At 46.0% G+C, this 23857-nt stretch overlaps 1 protein-coding gene across 1 annotated transcript in view; it reads left to right on the forward strand.

The window, feature by feature from the left end:
* The first annotated feature begins 4780 nt into the window (after positions 1–4780).
* Positions 4781–23857, forward strand: part of CAMSAP3 (calmodulin regulated spectrin associated protein family member 3) — an 82030-nt gene continuing 62953 nt past the window's right edge. The window contains exon 1 of the mRNA XM_040414732.1: positions 4781–5149. Within this exon, the coding sequence (XP_040270666.1) occupies positions 5038–5149 (112 nt within the window). The 5' untranslated portion in view covers positions 4781–5037. The remainder of the gene's footprint in view (positions 5150–23857) is intronic.

Genomic DNA, 23857 nt, shown 5'->3' on the forward strand with positions numbered 1-23857 from the left:
TGTCAGGCACTGAAACATTCAGCACAAATGTCAGACAATCTGATGAGGCGCCATGTCTACCGTATAACCGCGGCGCGTGCTTTGTGATAGATTTGGCGCACCTTGCCAGACGAGGGACACTTTTCTGTTATGTTGGCTCATGCTTGGCTTGTTTAAGACCAGGGGTGCACAACGTTTTCCGGTTGGGGGCCACATTGCCAGACTGAACCAATGACAAGGGCCCAAAATAACATTTAAAGGGGTATTACCAACTGAATGACTATTTATGGCGTATTATACACACAGTATACACCATTAATGTCTAGCTACACTTCCAGGACTCCCATCTAATTGGAGAATACATGAAAGGTACATGTCAGCAGCCACAAGACATAGACATGTCTGTTACCAGATGATACAGAATGGCATCAAGGGCCACATGTGGCCCCCAGGCTGCAAGTTGTGCCCCCCCTCAAGACCATTATTTAGCACCAAAATAACTTCCCTGCTACATGGATTAATAAATCTGCCATATTATACAAGTCTACAAGGCACAAGCATCTATTTTTTGGTACAAAAAGATAATAAATTTGTTCTCAACTTTTATTCATTTGCACCAAAAAGAAGCCTCAACTTACACCAGAATTCTGGCCCCATGACCACGGGGCGCGACTGTCGTACGTGGCATGGTGATCCACCGTCCTACCACGGCGTACATAATAATGGCAAAAATAATTAGTGCGACCCCCAGCGTTCTGTAAATGGCATAAGCGAAAATAAATGGCGCTTGCCTATACACCTGTTTTACACTGCAATATGGCGTTTTTTAAGCCGCCTGCGACAGATGGGGCAGATCATTACATAGATGCAAACAATATTTATGGCTATTATGTTTATGACTACATTAAACGGAGCGTCAGGGATTAGAAAAACATGGCTGCTTTCTTCCAAAACAGCCCCCTCCCCCTTCCCTTACATTGTGTCTGATATTGTGGCTTGGCTGCAATACCGTACACAACCTGTGGCCAGGGGTGGTGCTGTTTTCTGAAGAAAGCAGCCATGTTCATCATATCCAGGACCATCCATTTTTTGTAAAAAATGGAAGAACGCCCACCCAGCGCTCTCTAGCAACATCTGTGAAAACCGTAGCACACGCAGATGGCGCTCGTGTGCGGTCCCTTTTTTCACTGAACTTATTGGGGGTCTTTTATAAACCCTGCACTGCTGGAGGATTCGCCTAATTTATGACGAGGCGCAGGCTGTGCAACTACTACAGGCCTTGATTGGGGTCGTTTTCTTTTGTCATTTACACCTGGAAACAAGCATAGTGAATTTACCGGGGCCGATGGCAGCGTAAAGATACACCGCGCGGCAATTATGTCGCAAAACAGGGTCTTCTGACTTTTTATGCCAAAAAACGGTGTAAGGAGCCTTAGTAAATGAGCCCCATTGACTTGAATGGGCAAGTCTAGAGTGAACATAGGACTAAAACGCCGCTTTCACATGAACATATTTCCAATCCATGTAGAGTCCGGATGTCTGTACCGGAATCCGCTGCTAATTCACATGGGCGTATCATTTCCGTCAGCATGTCTGAGATCTGTGCGTATTTGCTTCCAAATACGTACATTATAGTCTGTGGGAGTGCATCAAAAGTGAGGAAAGAAGGAAAGAGCACCTGATTCCAGATAAAAAAAAACTGAAGCAATACTGAAGGTATATCATCCGGAATCCGTGCAGATTCCATAGCCGGCTTACACACGGATTTCCATACGCTCGAGTGAAAGCGGCCAAATAGTGCATGTTGTGATTTTCTCTGCATGGACTGATGTAGAAGAAAATTGGACTATGGATTGACCCATTCACTACGATGTTTCCGTGTTTAGTCCACATGCAGTACGTTAGGCCGCAGTGCCGCGCGCCTGTGGCTGTATTGCCCGTGTGCACTCCGCATCACGGATGCAGATCCATTCACTTGAATGGGTCCGCAATCACGGAGATGCGGAACGGAAGCACGGATCGGAACCCCACGGAAGCACTACGGAGCGCTTCCGTGGTGTTTCTGTCTGTGCCTCTGCACCGCCAAAAAAATAGAACTTGTTCTATTTTTTTGCGGTGCGGACGGATCACGGACCCGTTCAAGTTCAACGGGTCTCGATCCGACCCGGCCGCTGCACGGACGTTGCCTGTGCATTGGGGACCGCAAATTGCGTTCCCCAATGCAAGGAACGGATGCATAACGTGCCTTAATCAGTTGTCTGAAAGAGCCCTAGGAAGGAGCAGCTGAATATACGCGATCCATACTGCCTGCCCTCTACCAGTATTCCTCAGAATGTAACTATACAATGTAACAATATTAAATCATCAGCGGTCTCAATTAAACGGTACACTCCCGAAATCACCGAAAGAGAAGACGTCATCGGCGCAGGCGCGCTGAGGAGGCGAGCCTCCTTCTCTCAGAGCGCCTGCGCCGAATGAAGACAGGCGCGCGGGATTTGAATTGCAGACAGGGCCAGTCAGAGGACGAGCGCGTTCGCTGGCCCTGTCAATCAACATGAGGAGGGGGCGTCTTTATGAAAGGAGGATGCGGCTGCTACCAGCAGGTAACCGACCTACTTGCTGGTAGAGAGGTAATTTACATATTATAAAAGTCCGTTTTTTTATTAAACTACTGAACGAAAATGAGTAAGAGCACTATAGATTGATATATCGCAGTATAAGGAATTTAAGTAGCCAAAAAAAAATAATGACTTTAGTGGGGAAGCCCTTTAATATCAATGTTAAAAATATAATTCACAATGCATATTTGTGAACAAGCAGGGACAAACCACAGTAACACACCGCCCTGCTAATGACCCCCGACCAGTAATGATTAGCAGCAGGTCCCAGGAAGGGTACAAATGGTCACATAAATATAGTAAGTATGCCAAGAAGTAACCAATGCGTAACAAGCATAGCAAAATAACTAACAAGTCTACTTGCTATATAATACATGGAGCATGAATGGCAACATACCAATAAAACAGGGGATAGAAAGCGGGTGGTGGTGCTCCTCGACGCGCGTTTCGCGTGTGACCGCTTCCTCAGGAGGAGTCTGAATGTAACAATTACTGAATGTAACAATATTGCCTATAATGTAATGATACAATGTAAGGCCTATTGCACACGACCGTATGGCTTTTTCAGTGTTTTGCGGTCCGTTTTTCACGGATCCGTTGTGCCGTTTTTTTGTTTCCGTTTCTGTTCCGTTTTTCCGTATGGCATATACAGTATACAATAATTACATAGATAAAATTGGGCTGGGCATAACATTTTCAATAGATGGTTCAGGAAAAAACGGAACGGAAACGGAAGACATACGGATGCATTTTCGTATGTGTTCCGTTTTTTTTGCGGATCTATTGACTTGAATGGAGCCACGGACCGTGGTTTGCGGGCAATAATAGGACATGTTCTATGTTAAAACAGAACGGAAAAACGGAAACGGAATGCATACGGAGTACATTCCTTTTTTTTGCGGAACCATTGAAATGAATGGTTCTGTATACGGACCGTATACGGAACGCAAAAAACGGCCAGTAAACGCAGAAAAAAAACTGCCGTGTGCAGGAGGCCTAAGAAGCCATTCACACCTCAGTATTTTTCTTTTGCATATTTTCGTTCCGTTTTTTGCAGCGAGTGCTGTCTGCATTTTTTTGCGGGGCCATTGAAATGAATGGTCCACATTCCGTTCTGCTAATTTGCAGAACGGACGTGGATTAGGCTACTCTCACACTTGCGGCAGAGGATTCCGTCGCCAGAACTGTCCGCCGGATCCTTCAAAAAACGTATGAAAACTGATGGCATTTGTCAGACGGATCAGGATCCTGAACCGTCTGACAAATGCATTGAAATGCCGGACCCGTCTCTCCGGTGTCATCCGGAAAAACAGATACGTTTTATTTTATTTTTTGCGGTCTGAGCATATGCAGACCGCAAAAACGAATCCGTTTTGCCAAAACACTTGGATCTGGCATTAATGTATTTTAATGGTGAAAAAAAATGCAGGATCCGGCTTTCCGTGTTCCGGAATTTTGGACGGAGATAAAACCGTAGCACGCTGCGGTATTATCTCCGTCCTGAAAAGTCAATAAAACAGATCTGAAGACATCCTGATGCGTCCTGAACAATCCGTGGGGATAAAACTGATCAGTTCTTTTCCGGTATTGAGCCCCGAGGACGGAACTCAGTGCCGGAAAAGAAAAACCGCAAGTGTGAAAGTAGCCTTACAAAATACTGACGTGTGAATGGACCCCAACGACATTTCACCACAATGTAATGCTACTATGTCAGTGATGGCTAACCTCCGGCACTCCAGCTGTGGTGAAACTACGACTCCCAGCATGCTCCATTCATTTCTATGGAGTTCTGAGAACAGCCAAGCAAGTGTGCATGCTGGGAGTCGTAGTTTTACCACAGCCGGAGGTTCGCCATCACTGAGATATACTGGAACAATTGTGTTCTGTTTGCACCTAATGTTCCAATAACACCATGCCCCTGCCAGCAGTGCCAGCAGAGATGCCATGATCAGCCTGCAGTGGGCTCCTCTAATGAGACATGCACAGATAATAAGCTGCAGCCATGAAGAATCACTGGATTATTACCAGCACAGGGAGCTGCTGCCTGAGACTTCCTTCCTCCATTGTCCATTCTGAATTACCTGTTAGCCAGGCAGGGAGACTCCGCCCTGTGGTGACGTCACCTAGCAAGAGAGAGAGAGAGAGAGAGAGAGAGAGGGGGGGAAGGGAGGAGAGAGAGACAGCCAGCCAGTGCACCTGAGACAGCTGCAAGGAAGAGATCTCCAGTGCTGCCCAGTGCCCCCCACATCCCTCCTCCCCTCCATGTGGTGCTGAAGGACAGCTCTCCAGAAGACCCCCACTTACCCCAGAAGAGGGGTGGGATTACCCAGGCTGTCTCATTGCCCTTGTGTGCTGCTGTGTGCCTCTTCCCCATTCATATGCCCTCCCTCCCCTGATGGGTCTTCTGCACTAGCCCTGCCACCAACACAGGAGGACAAGGATGAAAAAGAGCTTTCTGGTGCCAGAGATTAAACCCTTGGATGTATATGATGTGCAGCAGGCCAGGACCTCTGCCTCCCTCGGCTGGCTCATCTCCAAATGCTACAGCAGAGGTAAGAGGGCACCTGGGGCACTGCAGGCGGTGGTGTGGTGCCCCATCAGGGCTGTGCTGTGGTGGAAGGTCATGTGAGGGTGGAAAACAGGGTCCTGCTGCTTCCTAGCTCCATATGTTGCATCACGCCTGGGAATATCAGACCAGGTCATTACTATGGGAGGCGAGCCGGGGGCTTCCCTATAATATACCATGTCTTTATACACCATTATATAGATGGATGGCAAGCGATGATATTATATATGACTATGAAGCATACAGGAAGCGGGAACACCCTGGTGGACAAATCATATGCCATGTAATAATATTATATATATATATATGACTATAAACCATAGAAGGACAAGAAACAGGGGCATCCTGGTGAATAACTCTATATGCCATGTAATAATATTATATATGGCTGTGAACCGTACAGGGGCGTCCTGGTGAATAACTCTATGTGCTATGTAATAATATATAATATTGTATATGGCTATGAACCGTACAGGGGCGTCCTGGTGAAGAATTCCAGGGGCGAGGAGCGGGGGCATCCCATATGCTATATAGCAGGGGCATCCGCCATGTGATATCCTGCCAGTCGATATGTTGTGGTCTAATATAGCTGAATTCCTATAGACAGTACCCCTGTTATCCTAAATGATATAGGATGATTCCCGATTCCCCTGGGTGTCTGACCCTACAGAGAGGGAAAGTTCAGGTCCGGAGACCCACCCTATAGACTCCTGTTTACATACAGATCCATCACCGCTTGCTGTTTCATTAATAAGGAGGGGAGGATCTGGTTAACCCACTAGGCCCTGCTCCCCGTCCGGGCAGAGGAGCTTCAAAAGGCATTGGCGTTTATTGTGATGGGGGGGGCCACAGTTCCTGAAACATCACCGTTTTTTATTTATAAAATGGTACCAAACGATACAAAACATATATAGTCCTACTGTTATACTAATAGTCTAAATATAGTTTAAATCTAAAAATGAATAAAAGGAAAGGATTCCGTACTATAAATGAATGTAGTATAGATAAAACGAATATAAATATATAATAGGAGTACAATATATATAGTGTATATACAAAACAAGCCTTTTGTTTTATGAAGACCCCATAAATATACCTGCCTCTCACACACTAACCGTAGACAGGGCCGCGTCTCTTTATAGGGGGTGGGGAGCGGGTTACGAGGGCCTCTCCTACCTTACAAAACGCCTTCAGGGTTGTTTGCAGAAGCCATAGTTAAAATAATGTTAAGATTTTTTTGTTTTTAATCCACCCACCCTCTTTTACACCCCTGTCTTTGAAGGGTGTCTTAACATGGGGCCCTCCTATTGTTTGCGTCTCGGGGTGTGTCACAGTAAATGGGGGTCCCCTGTTGTGTGTGTGTGTGTGTGTGTGTGTGTGTGTGTATATATATACATATTTTGTGTTTTGCTTCTGCCCACCATGAAGGGGTTAATTTTGACACTTCGTGTATTGGTATTGGCCGAGAGCAGGGCGTGCTTTCTTTTTGGCCGCTTTCTTTCGGTCACATTCTGTCTGTCTATATGTCAGTGTAGTCCCCTCCCTGGGACAGGTCTAGCATAGTGACTCACGTCCAGCCTGACCTGCAGGTGTGATGTCACCTGCCACTGGTGACTCGGCCATCCCTGGAACGTTCCCCATATGACGCCTTCCCTGAACGACGCAGTGCCACGTACTGACATGTGTGCATGTATGTGAAACAGCCCAACTAGGAGGCATAATTCACATCTGTGTGTGTGTGTGTATGTATGTGTGTGTATATGTGTATATGTATATATATATATATATATATATATATATATATATATATATATATATATATATCTATCTCTCCAACTTCAGCAAATAGCATTTATTATGTAGAGAAATACTAATGTATTGTGATTGTCCATATTGCTTCCTTTGCTGGCTGGATTCATTTTTCCATCACATTATACACTGCTCGTTTCCATAGTTACGACCACCCAGCAATCCAGCAGAGGTGGTCGTGCTTGCACGCTATAGGAAAAAGCACTGGCCACCAGTGAGGCCGACGCAATATGGACAATAGAAATACATTAGTAAGCTCCTAGTATTAAAGGGGTTCTCCAGGCTTTTAATATTGATGACCTATCCTCAGGAGAGGTCCGACACCCCCGCCGATCAGCTGTTTGAAGAGGAGGCGCGCGCCGCACTGTTTACCTTCTCGCCGTCGCAGCGGTGAGCAGGTGTAATTACACCCAAGCCGTCCCATTTATTTCAATGGGACGGATCACTCCTATGCAAGTCTATGGGAACGATCCGTACCATTGAAATGAATGGGACGGTTAGGTGTAATTACACCTGCTCACCGCTGCAGAGGCAACGGTGAAGAGGAGGCAGCGCTGGCGCGGCGGCTTGCTTCACTGCACTTCCAGTTCCCGCCTGTCAACTTCCATATGGACAGGGTCTTGTGCGCTGCTGCAGCCAATGACTGGCCTCAGCAGTGATGTGTTCCCAATCAGCACATCACTGGGGACAGCCCGGGAGCCAGAGAGTTGAAATGCAGGTGAGTATAGTTCTCTTTGGAGGTATCGCTGAGAATAAAAAAATGTCAAAAATTCTGGAAACCCCTTTAAACTGGCCATACACATTAGATCAAAGAGGTTTTTCCAGAACTTGGATACTGAGGACCTGTCCTCCGGATATCAGATTGGTGGGGGTCTGATATCTGCACCAGAAACTATGCAGAGGACACCCATGGGAGCTCCCAGCACAGTCACTACACCGTGGATGGGATCTTCTGCCTCCAGTTCTATCCACTATATAGTTTCCAGCGCTGGTGGCTGCCCAAAATAGCTGATTATTGGGGGATGGGGGGATGTTGGACCCCACCAATCTGAAATTGATGACCTATCCCGAGGATAGACCATCAGTATCCAAGTACCAGAAACACCCTTTATTGTCGGTGGGCACAGCCAACCATCTTGTATGGGGTTGTCCCATCTCCCCTGATGGCAGGTGGTGGGGAGAAGGGAGAGGGATTGGGCTGTCAGATTTCAACATGCCCGATTTTTGGTTCTCAGGGGAGATAAACCTGGTGTCTGGCAATTATGGGCTCGTGCACACGACCGTTGTTGTTTTGCGTTCCGTTATTCCACAAAACATATCCGTATGGTTTCCAGTATTTGATCAGTTTTTTGCGGATCGGAAATGGAAACAGTAACTTATTAATCAAACACATGAGCAATATGGGCTGGGCATAGCATTTCTACCGTGTGGATCCGCAAAATACAGATGACATACAGATGTGTTCCGTATTTTTTGTGGACCCATTGACTTGAATGGGGCCTCGGACTGTGAGTTGCGGACAATAATAGGACATGCACTACTTTTTTGCGGAACGGAAATACGGAAACGGAATGCACACGGAGTACCTTCCGTTGTTTTTTGTGGACCCATTGAAGTGAATGGTTCCGCATACAGTCCGCACGAACGGAAGCGGAAAGAAAATACGTTTGTGTGCGTGAGCCCTAAGGCCTCTTGCACACAAGTGTTTTTTTTCTGTTCCATTTTTTCGCGTTCCGTATATGGACTGTATACGGAAACTTTCATTTCAATGGATCTGCAAAAAACAGAAGGTACTCCGTATGCCTTCCGTTTCCATATTTCCGTTTTTCCGTTCCGTTCAAAGATAGAACAGTACTATCCTTGTCCATCATGGGGTCAATAATAGGACATGTTCTATCAGGGGCCAGCTGTTCCGTTCCCCAAAAAACGGAATGCACACGGACGTCATCCATATTTTTTTACGGATCCGTTTTTTGCAGATCGCAAAATACTGAAAAAGCCATACGGTCGTGTGCAAGAGGCCGGCTGTCTTAGACAGCCCGATTCTGCAGACAATTGTCGGAAGGGAAGTGTTCCTTCCTGCCAATCACTTGCTCGCTAGCAGAGGAGACCGCTGCTATTACATGCAACCATCTCCTCCTCAGTATGGGGAGGAGCAATCGTTGCGCCATCACTCGTCCTCATGCTGACTAGTTACTTGCCGGCAGCAGATCGTGATTAGACAGCAAACAGTCATTTTTTTTTGCGTGCTTAAAAATCGCAATTGCCCCATGAACGAGCAATTGGCAGCGGTATTAAGCCTCATGCAGACGTCCGTGGAACACGGTCCGTGAGATACCGGACTGGCATTGCAGGAGCTCAGGGCATCATTGGTTGCTATGACGCCGCGCACTCCTGCAATGCCAGTCCGGTATCTCACGGACCGTGTTCCACGGACGTCTGCATGAGGCTTTACACTGCTGGATCATCGTTAATGAACGCTCATTAAAGGGGTTATCCCATCTTAGACAATGGGGGCATATCGCTAGGATATGCCCCCATTGTCTGATAGGTGCGGGTCCCACCGCCGGGACCCACACCTACAAGGAGAACGGAGCGGAGAAAGTTGAGGAGGGCGCACTGTGCATGCGCAGCCGCCCACCATTAATTTCTATAGAGTCGCCGAAAATAGCTGAGCGCTGGCTCGTCTATTTCCGTCGGGCCCCATAGAAATAAATGGGAGCGGTGGCCGCGCATGCGCGGTGCGCTCCCATTCACCTCAATGGGAGAGGCGGGGAGCTGCGCCTGGTGGTGGACGGACTCTCGGAAACCTGGGGTCCTCCAGCCACAACTCTCCCTGGCTCCGTTCTCCTTGTAGGTGCGGGTCCCAGAGGTGGGACCCGCACCTATCAGACAATGGGGGCATATCCTAGTGATATGCCCCCATTGTCTAAGATGGGATAACCCCTTTAACAATGAACTGGCCAAGAATTGCCCAGACTAATGCAGCCTTTACTCGGTATGCAGTAAGCATTAGACCAGGGATGGCCAACCTGAGGCTCTACAGCTGTTGCAAAACTACAACTCCCAGCATGCCTAAACTGCCTACAGCAGGGCATGGTGGGAGTTGTAGTTTTACAACAGCTGGAGAGCCGCAGGTTGGCCAGCCCTGCAAAAGACAGTTCTTTAGGGCCCTATTACACAGGCAGATAGAGCAGATGATTGTCCCGTCAATCGCCTGCATGCTAGAGGAGGAGGACGCTGCTATTGCAGGCAGCAATCTCCTCCACAGTATAGGGACGAGCGATCGCTAATGCATCAATATCAAAATCCTGGGCAACCCCTTTCATATATTGAACTTATTTACCATCTGAAAAAAGTAGTAATGAAAGCTGGCACTCGCACTGTCTGGTCATAATATTTAACATCTATATATGTATTTCACAGGTTTCTAAGTATATAAGAACTTCTTACAGGGTTATGAATAGAAGTCAATAATATCCACGTGATCCACGTGGCCCACGCGGTTGTGATATATTGACCTACAGTCTGATGTATCGAGGGCCCTGCAGATGATATTGACTGATATTTATAACCCTTTATGGACTACTTATATACCTGTGAAATAAATATATAGATGTTATTATGACCAGATAGTGTGAGTACCAGCTTCATTTCCAATTCTTTATTATTGGCTTGACGGATAGCCAGTTAAAAGCTAGAGCGGCCATGTTGTCCGGGTATCAATATACAGTAAGCCGCTATATAGTTATTTACCATCTATTGATGTATGAAAATGTCTAGTATGTCTTCAGTACAGTTCTTCTACAGTATCTCACAAAGTGAGTCCACCCCTCACATTTGTAAATATTTTATTATATCTTTTCATGGGACAACACAGAAGATCTGACACTTTGGTACAATGTACAGTAGTCAGCGTACAGCTTGTATAACAGTGTACATTTGGTGTGCCCTCAAAATAACTGAACACACAGCCATTACTGTCTAAACCAATGGCAACAAAAGTGAGTACATCTGTAAGAGAAAAAGCCCAATTAGCCATTTTGCCTCCCAGGTCCCAGGTGTGAATGGGGAGCAGGTGTGTTAAATTTGGTATTAACGCTCTCACATACTGGTCACTGGAAGTTCAACATGGCTCCTCATGGCAAAGAACTCTGAGGATCTGAAAAAAAGAATTGTTGCTCTACATAAAGATGGCCTAGGCTATAAGAAGATTGCCAACACCCTGACACTGAGCTGCAGCGCGGTGGCCAAGACCATACAGCGGTTTAACAAGACAGGTTCTACTCCGAACAGGCCTCGTCATGGCCGATCAAAGAAGTTGAGTGCACGTGCTCAGCGTCATATCCGGAGGTTGTCTCTTCAAAATAGACGTATGAGTGCTGCCAGCATTGCTGCAGAGGTTAAAGGGGTGGCGGGGTCATCCTGTCAGTGCTCAGACCATACTCCGCACACTGCATCAAAATTGGTCTGCATGGCTGTTGTCCCAGAATTAAGCCTCTTCAAAGATGATGCACAAGAAAGCCCACAAACAGTTCACTGAAGACAATTAGACCAAGGACATGGATTACTGGAACATGTCCTGTGGTCTGATGAGACCAAGATAAACTTATTTGGTTCCGATGGTGTCAAGCGTGTGTGGTAGCAACCAGGTTAGAAGTACATAAACAAGTGGCTTTCCTACAGTCAAGCATGGTGGTGGGAGTGTCATGGTTTGGTGCTTCAGAAGTCTTCCAGCTGTAGAGAGCTACAGTACATTGAGGGAACCATGAATGCCAACATGTACTGTGAAGCAGAGCATAATCCCCCCCTCCCTTCAGAAACTGGGCCACAGGGCAGTATTCCAACATAACAACCCCAAACACCTCCAAGATGACCAGTACCTTGCTAAAGAAACCGAGGGTAAAGGTGCTGGACTAGCCAAGCATGTCTCCAGATCTAAACCCTATTGAGCATCTGTGGGACATCCTCAAACAGAAGGTGGAGGAGCGCAAGGTCTCTAACATAAACCAGCTCTGTGATGTCATCATGGAGGCGTGGAAGAGGATCCCAGTGGCAACCTGTAAAGCTCTAGTGAACTCCATGCCCAAGAGAGTTAAGGCAGTGCTGGAAAATAAAGGTGGCCACACAAAATATTGACTCTTTGGGCACAATTTGACCATTTTCACTTAGGGGTGTACTAACTTTTGTTGCCAGCGGTTTAGACATTAATGGCTGTGTGTTGCGTTATTTTGAGGGTACACCAAATTTACACGGTTATACAAGCTGTACACTGACTACTGTACATTGTACCAAAGTGTCAGATCTTCATTGTTTTCCCAGGACCTTGTAGGCCCTAGATATTCTCTGATCTAGACCTCACCAACTTCACAAAGGCCAAACATGGCCACATGTTGTCTGGTATTACAACACAGCTAAATTCAAGTGAACGGGGACCACTGCAACACCACCCACAACCTGTGGACATGCATAACTGTGTTTTTGGAAGAAAGCAGCCATGTTTTTGTAATGCTGAACAACCTCTTAGACTAATATTTATGACCATCTTTGGTTTGGTCGGCTCCTGTCTTTGGTTGCGGGCTACGGTGGAAGGATTTTTATTCCATTCAAGTCTGTATAGTGAGCTCATGGATGGGGTTGGGTCAGTAAGACTCTACTTCTCCTCAGATGTTATTTATATCATGTATAAGTATCCCTATATGTTTTAAATCTAGTCCTGCCATGTTGTATATGGAAAGCGGTCTTTCATGATCGCCCCCTTCCTGCCCCAACATGACCCTATTCATTACCAAAAAATGAGGTCACATGGGCAGTTTTATATTTGTGATATATAATTACAACCAGAATCCCACATCCATGTGCTCACGCATTTTTTGTGGCCCCATAGAAATGAATGGGTGTGCGTGCAATCTACAAAAAATAGTGGATTGGATTCAGATCAAAACTATAGTCATGTGAGGCCTAAGCATGGCATCTTCAGTGCCCTGAGGGCAGATCTGTCCAGGATTCTGTCTGCATGGTGCTGGCATCTTTTCCCCCCATTTAACGATGTCTTGATAGGTTAATTGGGTTAAATTGTGTGTCTGCGGTCGAGAAATTAGATTGTAAGCTCCAGAGATATACATGTGCATGTGGGAGGGATGAATAATGGGCTGCGGTAGGTATTGTACGTATAGAGGCTGTCGTCACTGTACACTGCGGCACACCCCCTGGTATTGTGTAGGCAGAGCCTGCATAGCTATGTATGTGATGAGGAGGAGGAGGATGATGATGATGATGATGATGATGATGTACACTTGCCATATACTACGCGCTGTGATGTGCATGCTGTTCCTGTGAATCCCAGCGTGTGCTCCGTGATGCTCTGCCTCTCCCTCTTTTTCTTCCTCTTTGTTCTGTGTCCATGAATTAAACATTGCAGATTGTGGCTGCTGTGCAAGCTGAACCCTCTGCGCGCCCGCCGAGGGTTGCCACCCCACCATTTATCTTCCTGGATGGCTATAGTATTTCTGCTTTGACTTTCACCTCCCCGGCACTGCTACGTAGGCAGGTGTAGTGTACCGGAGTTATGTTCCATGACTAAATGTCAGACGATTGCGGGTGTTTTCCTCCATTATCCACCATTAATTGGTCACGTTTTTTTCATGCAACACAGAGACAAGATTGGCAAATTTTTTATCTTTTGTGTTGGGTTTCTATGGCCGGTGGTGTTTTGTATGATCAGATGTTATAATAGGGTTTTTAGTCATCCACGTAATAAAAGAATGGCGTGAGTCTGCTAGAACGAGGGCGACTTCCTATTCTGGCTCATAGAGATGAGCCACAAGTGGGGGGAGTACTCTCTATGGCATCCATATGCCCTAGGAGGGCATATGGACCGGGATCGTCTGCATGACGGAACCCCTTTGAAAAGACTCTGTGTATTAAGAGGAGTGTATGGTTACATGTGCTTTGTGTCTGGGTATTAGGAAGAGTACCCAGTTATACTGTATTTATTGGTCTATGTTCACATTGTACACACTGGGACATTTCCTAGGTGTATGCACCGAAGATAAAGCCACGGTGGGACCAGAGTAAAAAGCGGAGACTTTTTAGATATATTGTATGAGGTAAGGCAAGGTTTATGTCCCCCCATACACGTAAGCAAGATGTAGGCCAAACCCATCAATTTCTTGTGTCTGGAGCCTCACGATTTTTCCTGAGGGATGATGACTGGAACAAAAAAAAAATCGGGCTTGTTGGATTTTGGCACGCCTGATTCTTTGTTCTCCAGGAAGATCAGTCACAGCTAAAGGTATTTTGCAGCTGGTACCCTTAGGCCTCTTTCACACGGGCGTTGCGGGAAAATGTGCGGGTGCGTTGTGGGAACACCCGCGATTTTTCCGCACGAGTGCAAAACATTGTAATGCGTTTTGCACTCGCGTGAGAAAAATCGCGCGTGTTTGGTACCCAAATCCGAACTAGCGCTGGAGGGGTTAAAAAAAAATTAAAATTTTTTTAACTCACCTTAATCCACTTGCTGGCGCTGCCGGCATCTCATCTGTCTCCTTCTGTGCTGAACAGGACCTGTGGTGAGCATTCATTCCAGGACCTTTGATGACGTCACTCCGGTCATCACATGATCCATCACCATGGTAAAAGATCATGTGACGTACCATGTGATGACCGGAGTAATGTCATCAAAGGTCCTGTAACTGTACTTAATGCTCACCACAGGTCCTATTCCACAAAGGAGACAGAAGCAGATGCCGGGCTACGCGATCAAGTGGACTAAGGTGAGTTAAATTATTTTATTTATTTTTTTAACCCCTCCAGCGCTGTTTTACTATGCATTCTGTATTCAGAATGCTAATATTTTCCCTTTATAACCATATTATAAGGGAAAATAATAATGATCGGGTCTCCATCCCGATCGTCTCCTAGCAACCGTGCGTGAAAATAGCACTTGCTTGCGGATGCTTGCGATTTTCAAGCAACCCCATTCACTTCTATGGGGCCTGCGTTGTGTGAAAAACGCACAAAGAGGAGCATGCTGCGATTTTCACGCAACGCACAAGTGATGTGTGAAAATCACTGCTCATGTGAACAGCCCTATAGAAATGAATGGGTCGGTATTCAGTGCGGGTGCAATGCGTTCACCTCCCGCATCCGCGCGGAATACCCGCTCGTGTGAAAGGGGCCTTAGATCCTCCTAGCACTGAGTGAGTAAGGAACCCTAAAGGCTGTATTACACCAGTAGATAGCCTGGAGGATCATCGATGAGAAGCGTTCGTAGGAATGCTCGTTCGCGATGATCTGCCTGTGTAAAAGTGCCGCTGTTTACCCGTTCGCCTGTTCATCGGGCAATTGCAACTTTTAAGCAGGCAGAAAAATCATCGGCAGAAAAATCATAGTCCGTCTGCTACCAGCAAACAATGATTCTGTATGGGGGACAGGCGATTGCATTAGAGAACGCTTCTTCCCATACTGTGGAGGAGATCGCTGCATGTAATAATAGCAGTCTCCTCCACTGACGAGCAGGCGATTGTAGGGAAGGAACGCTCCCTTCCTGACAATCGTCGGCCTCATCTGCTGGTGTAGTACCAGCCTTAGGCCTCATGCACACGACCGTTGTTTGGGTCCGCATCCGAGCCGCCGCCACTTCAATGGGGCCGCAAAAGATGCAGACAGCACTCCGTGTGCTGTCTGCATCCGTGGCTCCTTTCCGCGGCTTCGCAAAAAAAATTATAACATGTCCTATTCTTGTCAGCGCTTTGCGGACAAGAATAGGCATTTATATTGCCGGCACCCGTTCCGTTCCGCAAATTGTGGAAGGCAACACGGGCGGCTTCCTTTTTTTTGCGGATCTGCTGTTTGCAGACCGCAAAAAACGGCACGGTCGTGTGCATGAAGCCTTTAGTGTTATGAGAATTAGAGGGTTTAGTGTTAGGAACCTTAATGGCGGATTTACATGAGGCAATTATTGGGAATGAACATTAGTACGAACACTCATTCCCGATAATCTGCCCGTGTAAAGGTGCTGCAGATCACCCGATGAACGAGCAAAACTCCTATTCATCGGGCGAAAATCATCTTTCATGGGAGACCTAAATCATCCTTTTTGGTCAGCAGATCGTGCTGTGAGAACAATGATCTGCTGCCCAGAAACAATGAATCTGTATGAGGAGGAGAGGGTTGGGGTGAAGGATTGCTGCTGAATGCAGCTTTTCACATTCACTGACGAGCAGGCAGTTATCGGGATGGAATGCTTTCTTCCCGATAATTACCTGCTCAGCTAGCGCAGTGTAAATGCACCTATAGCGTTATAAGAATCAGAGGGTAGAGAGCTAGGTACAGTAAGGGGCGCATTTACACGTTCCAACTGAGAAGGCAATTATCGGGAAGAAACCGTTCCTTCCTGATAATTGCCTGCTCATCAGTGGAGGTAAAGAGCCACATTTACATGCAACAATCCCCTCCACAGTATGGTCACGAGCAATAGCTACTGCCATTGCTCGTCCTCATACAGCTTCATTGTTTCTGGCCAGCCGATTGCTGTTTACATAGCACAATATGCTGCTCAGAAACGATGATTTAGGGTGCGACTACATGGCGACACTGGTCACACGACAGCTGTTACAGCCAGAATTGCAGAGTAGCGGAGATCCCATAGAAATGAATGTGTTCACCAAGCCAGACGCATTGGAATTCTTGTGACTGGCGTGGCGATCCTATTAATTTCTATGGGATCACCGCTACTCCGCAATCCTGGCTGTACCAGGTAGCTGTACCTTTTTAGGTCTTCACCAGTGATCTGTAGCACCTATGGCGGGTTCACATTTGCGTTATAGAATTCAGTTATAGGTTCCGTTATAACGGAATTTTAGGACGAAATGCAAAACGGAAGCCTTTTAAAATGCGTTCCGTTTGGCTCTATTCTAATACGGAGACCCATAACGGTTCAATTTGGTTCTGTTATACATGACGGAAAAAAATTGTCCTGTCATGGGGAGATTATTGGGAACCAGCGCTAATACCAACGTTAGTTTCTGGTAATTGGCAGAATAATTGCCCTGTGTAAATTGGGCGTAAGTGTATGAGGAACAGACAATGGAACATTAGGGACCCTTAGTACTATGATGATCAGAGGATGGAGAGTTGGTAACTCTTTGGCGATGTTCACACAGCTAAAATATTCCGCACATTCAGTCACTTAAAATACATGGTTTTATTCAGCGTAATGCATTTCAAGAACACCACCAATAATTTCCTATTAATTTCAAATGGTACATACGTGCCCTTGTGCATTTTATGTAGCGGTTTTAAAAAGCGCTTTAAAGGTGGCATGTCAGTTCATTGATGCATATTTTAGCTACATTCCCATTTGAAATAAATGGGGAAAGGATAATATAAGGTTGTGTGTTTGGTGGCATTTACACTGCCGAAACACCCTGGTCTCAAAGACCGCTAAGCCTTCTGATCTGTCACTGTTTTTGTTTAACGTCTTTTTGTTGTGTAATCATAGCCTTAGTGCTCTGAGGATCATCAGGTGGAGAGTTAGGAACTCTTGGTGCTATGAGGATCAGAGGGTTGAGAAATGGGGATCCATAGTACTATGAGGATCAGAAGGTGGAAAATTGGGGACCCTTAATGCTATGATGATCATTGGGTGGAGAGGGTAAAAACCCTTAGGCTGGGTTCACACTTGAGCGTTTTACAGCGCGTTCAAACGCGCTGCAAAACGCTCAACACATGAAAACCAATGCTTCCCTATGGCCCTGGTTCTCACTTGAGCGTTTTACAGCGCTGAAAAACGCGCTGTAAAACGCCCTACGCTCAAACAAGTACTTGAGCTTCTTTGGGGCGTTTTGACGCGCGTTTGTGGCCATTGGACATTGCAGTCAATCACACAAACGCGCGTCAAACGCGCGTTTACTATTGCAAAAAACGCTCGTCAAAAACGCGCGTCAAAAACGCGCGTTAAACGCGCATATCAAAGACGCTCAGGTCTGAACCCAGCCTGAGTGCTATGAGGATCAGAGGATGGAGAAATAGGGACCTTTAGTGATATGACTATCAGGTGGTGGAGCATTAAGGAGCAAAAGATGGAGAATTGGCGACCCTTATTACTATGAGGATCAGAAGGTGGAGTTAGGAATCCTTAGTGCTATGAGGATCAAAAGATGGAGAATTGGCGACCCTTAGTACTATGAGGATCAGAAGGTGGAAAGTTAGGAAACCTTAGTACTATGAGGATCAGAAGGTGGTAAATTGGGGACCCTTAATGCTATGAACATCATAAGGTGGATCAGAGGGTGGAGAAATGGAGACCCTTTAGTGATATGACGATCAGGTGGTGGAGCATTAGGGACCAAAAGATGGAGAATTGGCGACCCTTATTACTATAAGGATGAGAAGGTGGAGAGTTAGGAACCTTTAGTACTATGAGGATCAGAAGGTGGAAAATTGGGGACCCTTAATGCTGTGAACATCATAAGGTGGATCAGAGGGTGGAGAAATGGAGACCCTTAAGTGATATGATAATCAGGTGGTGGAGCATTAAGGACCCTAAATGCTATGAAGATCATCAGTTGGAGAGTAAGGAGCCCTTAGTGCCATGAAGATCAGAAGGTGAAGAGTTAGGAACCCTTGTTGCTATGAGGATCAGGAGGTGGAGAATTGAGGACCATTAGTGCTATAAGTATTAGGTAGTGGAGCATTAAGGACTCTTGGGCCTCTTTCACAAGGGCGTCGCGGGTGAGGGCCGGATGCGATGCAGGTGCGTTCAGGGAAAATTTTCAGTCAGTTTTGACTGCCATTGCGTTCCGTGTGAGTTCAATGTGGTTTGCACGCGCGTGAGAAAAAACTGAATGTGGTACCCGGAACCGAAGCCAGACTTCTTCACTGAAATTCTGGTTTGGGTTTGGTGTTCTGTAGATTGCTATTATTTTCCATTATAACCATGTTATAATGAAAAATAACAAATTCTTAATACAGAATGCTTACTAAAATGTCAATTTTAGGGTTAAAAAATAATATAAACATAACTCGCCTCATCCACTTAATCGCGTAGCCGGGATCCTCTTCTTTGTTCTTCTTGAAGGACCTGCAAAAGGACCTTCGCTGACTTCATCGCGCTCACCGCGTGCGTTCAGTGAAACTCGCACCATTTTGAATGCAAGTTCAGTCAGTTTTGTCTGCGATTGGGTCCAGTTGTTCAGTTTTTTTTCCGCACGGGTGCCATGTGTTTTTATGCGTTTTTCATGCGCGTGATAAAAAAAAACGTAAGGTTTACAAATATCTCCTAGCAACCATCAGTTTTTCACTGAAGCCCCATTCACTTCTATGGGGCCAGGATATAGAACATGCTAAGTATTTCACGCAACGCAGAACTGATGCGTGAAAAAAAAAAAACATTCATTTACACAGACCCATTGAAGTGAATGGGTCAGGATTCAGTGCAGGCGCTATGTGTTCACATCATGCATTGCACCCGCGTGGGAAAACTCGCTCGTGTGAAAGGGGCCTTAGTGCTTTGAGCATATAGGGGGTGCAGAGTTAAGAACCCTAAATGTTATGTGCCCCACAGGATGCTGTGTAGACTTGGAGTCTTACCTGTTCCTCTTTAATATGAGGAATGTAAGGCTCGGTAACCTTCTGTGTGATGAGCAGAGGGTTAGAGATCTTTTTATAAATGGCACGGCTGTAGGTTCTTATGCATACCGTGGCAGGACTGTGTATAAGGGCCGTATGAGAAGGGACTGTACAGTAACGGAGCGGACACCACTGTCTCTGTACTGCGGTAATGGAAGAGTTCCCTATAAGAGCTTTGTCCTACTGGTATACAGGGTCATGCTGAAGTCCCTGGACCCTGAGTACGATATCCTAGAAGGTTACTAGACAGTGGAATTAGAGAAGGATATAAATGAATTCTCAGCATTCTGATGATAAACACGACATTGTCACAGAAGATACAAACTATCCAGTGTCGAGGCCTCGCTCAGCAGCTCTGATATCAGCCTGCCCTACATAGCCACAGATGTTACCGAATCTACTTGCTGCGAATGTGCAGAGCTGTAAAGGACATAACAGGGACGGCTGACTACAGTCCAGTGCTGTGTACCGTCCCTGTACATTCCCTCCCTGAGTATACGGAAACAGAACAAACAGCCAGGAATTTGAATGGACTTTGAATACAGAGCAAAGTGTTTGTTGAGCTCTGCAAGAGATACTTGTGGACACATACCGGTATATGTATGTATATACTAGCGTTATATATGGACACATAGAGGTTACTGTGCCTGACCGGTATATGTATGTATATACTAGTGTTATATATGGACACATACAGGTTACTGTGCCTGACCGGTATATGTATGTATATACTAGTGTTATATATGGACACATACAGGTTACTGTGCCTGACCGGTATATGTATGTATATACTAGTGTTATATATGGACACATACAGGTTACTGTGCCTGACCGGTATATGTATGTATATACTAGTGTTATATATGGACACATACAGGTTACTGTGCCTGACCGGTATATGTATGTATATACTAGCGTTATATATGGACACATACAGGTTACTGTGCCTGACCGGTATATGTATATACTAGTGTTATATATGGACACATACAGGTTACTGTGCCTGACCGGTATATGTATGTATATACTAGCGTTATATATGGACACATACAGGTTACTGTGCCTGACCGGTATATGTATGTATATACTAGTGTTTATATATGGACACATACAGGTTACTGTGCCTGACCGGTATATGTATGTATATACTAGCGTTATATATGGACACATACAGGTTACTGTGCCTGACCGGTATATGTATGTATATACTAGCGTTATATATGGACACATACAGGTTACTGTGCCTGACCGGTATATGTATGTATATACTAGTGTTTATATATGGACACATACAGGTTACTGTGCCTGACCGGTATATGTATGTATATACTAGTGTTTATATATGGACACATACAGGTTACTGTGCCTGACCGGTATATGTATGTATGTACTAGTGTTCTATATGGACACATACAGGTTAGGCTACTTTCACACTAGCGTTCGGAGCGGATCCGTCTGATGTTTCATCAGACGGATCCGCTCCGATAATGCAGACGTTCGCATCCGTTCAGAACGGATGCGTCTGCATTAAAACTTAGAAAATTTTCTAAGTGTGAAAGTTGTCTGAGCGGATCCGTTCAGACTTTACATTGAAAGTCAATGGGGAACGGATCCGCTTGAAGATTGAGCCATATTGTGTCATCTTCAAGCGGATCCGTCCCCATTGACTTCCATTATAAGTCTGGACGGATCCGCTCGCCTCCGCACGGCCAGGCGGACACCCGAACGCTGCAAGCAGCGTTCAGGTGTCCGCTCACTGAGCGGAGCGGAGGCTGAATGCTGGCAGGCGGATGCATTCTCAGTGGATCCGCCTCCACTGAGAATGCATTGGGGCCAGACGGATGCGTTCGGGACCGCTCGTGAGCCCCTTCAAACGGTGCGCACGAGCGGACACCCGAACGCTAGTGTGAAAGTAGCCTTACTGTGCCTGACCGGTATATGTATGTATGTACTAGAGTTATATGTGGACACATACAGGGTTGCTGTGCATGGCCGGTATATGTATGTACTTGCATAGATGTACAGGGGAAAAACGAAAAAATTTGAATATCGTGCAAAAGTCCATTTATTTCAGTAATTTATGCAGCTTAAAATTAGAATTTTGTGAAAAGGTTCAATATTCTAGGCTCAAAGGGTCACCCTCTAGTCAGCTAATTAATCCGTACCCCCTGAGCAAAGGGTACCTCAAAATTGTGACTTTGGGGCTTTTATAAGCTGTAAGCCATAATCATCCAAATTATAACAAATAAAAGCTTGAAATATCTCGCTTTGCATGTAATGAGTCTCATATGTTAGTTTCACCCTTTAAGTTGTATTACTGAAATAAATGAACTTTGCACGAGTTTCACCTGTATACTAGACAGGGATCAGCAACCTTCGGCACTCCAGCTGCTGTGAAACTACAACTCCCAGCATGCACACTTTCTTGGCTGTTCTTGTAACTCCCGTAGAAGTGAAAGGGGGATTCTGGGAGTTGTAGTTTCAGAACAGCTGGAGTGCCGGAGGTTGCTGATCCCTGTACTAGAGTAACATGTGGACACATACAGTGTTGCTGTGCCTGACCGGTATATGTGTGTACTTACATAGGTATGTACTATAGGTACATGTGGACACATAGTGTTACTGTGCATGGCGGTATATGTATGTACCATAAATATGACAGCTGGAGTGCCGGAGGTTGCTGAACCCTGATCTATAGTAATACCCTGGATAGTTACATAGGCTGGTGGAAATGCTGTACACTGAAGATCTGTATCTAGTGCAGTCAGTGTACTTGCCATGTGCCACTTGGGCAGGGGGGTGGGGGGCCCGGGCCCACTCGGGGATTCACTCGCTCCCCTGTGGACCAGTCCAAGCCTGAAGTTGGTGCATTCTTTAAAAACTAGTTTATTTACAGTGACCCACAGGGGAGGCAAAAGGACACAGGTAATGGTAGGTGGTAAGGATGGTGGTAGTAGTAGTACAAGTACTCACTGTAGCTTTGGTCCTCTCCGGTGCACCCCGGGCCATGCACAGTGAATGGAGGTGTGCTCCATTTCTTCCCCTTGGGTTGTTTGGGTGCCCTTGGTGTTGGGGTATTGCCACATGGTCAGTTTAGGAGCCAAAATGAGGAATGGATCATAAAAGGAGAAAAAGTATACCAGGCGGATATAATTTATTAATTTTTTTTTTAATTCACTCACTTCATAAGGAAACCTGTCTCTCCCTCCCCCTCCACTGGGGCATGCGGATCCTGTAACAGACTTGAAAGCTGTCTCTCAAGTATGACTGGGAACCTGAAGCTTCTAGCCCAGCCAAGTGCTGTGAAGTCCAGAGCCAGAGACTTGTTTCACCCACTGTTCATCCTTATATCTACTCTACCACCTTGATTAAAGGGGTATTTATGACCAATCCTCATCTGTATGAAGAGACAGCAGCACTCCTACGCTGCTGTCTGTTCACTGTTTACCTGCTCACTGTCGACATTGCAGCGGGGATCAGTGTAATTACAGCTTCTCTGTGTCATTCACTTGAATGGGAAGGAGCAGTTGTAGTTACACTCCATCCCATGGAAGTGAATGGCAGCTGTAATTACACTGCTCACCGCTGCAATGTAGATGGCGAGCAAGTAAAACAGTGAAGAGAAGGCAGCGCGCAGCTGATCGCAGGAGGTGCCGGAAGTCTGACCACCGCCGTTCTGTATTGATGGAGTCCTGAGGATAGGTCATCAATATGGGAAAAGCAGAAAACCCCTTTGACTGCAATTCTTCTCTTCCTTAGAGGATGCCGCCTGGTAAAGCCTCCTTTGGAGCCACCAGCTGTCTGTTCCCTGCTATTTTCCAGAGCTGCTTTATCTCTGTTTGCTTCTACTAGTTCCCTTCCACTCACTAACTACAGCAACAGCTCGTCTAGAGAGGTGGACCCACCCCGCCTAGCAACTGTATTTAAGGGTGGATAATTAAGCCTATTTGCATGGCCATCAGGATAAAATGTGGTAAAATAGCAATAATGCGGCAGACACAAAACATAACCCCTTTTTGCAACGAACCACTGGGTCACTGCATATTTCTGCAACCATAAGGCCCCTTGCAGATGAGCGTTCCTCCCGCCGCGAGTACGCATCGCAGCACCCGGCCTGACCTATATTGATTTTATGATGCTATGTAACCCTTACAGTTCTGGAATGTACTGGATAACACTGACATGATGCTGCCAGTGTTATCCAATACATTCCAGAACTGTAAGGGTTGCATAGCATTAGCATTATATTGAT

Source organism: Bufo bufo, chromosome 1 (assembly GCF_905171765.1).
Source record: "Bufo bufo chromosome 1, aBufBuf1.1, whole genome shotgun sequence".
Lineage (NCBI taxonomy): Eukaryota > Metazoa > Chordata > Amphibia > Anura > Bufonidae > Bufo > Bufo bufo.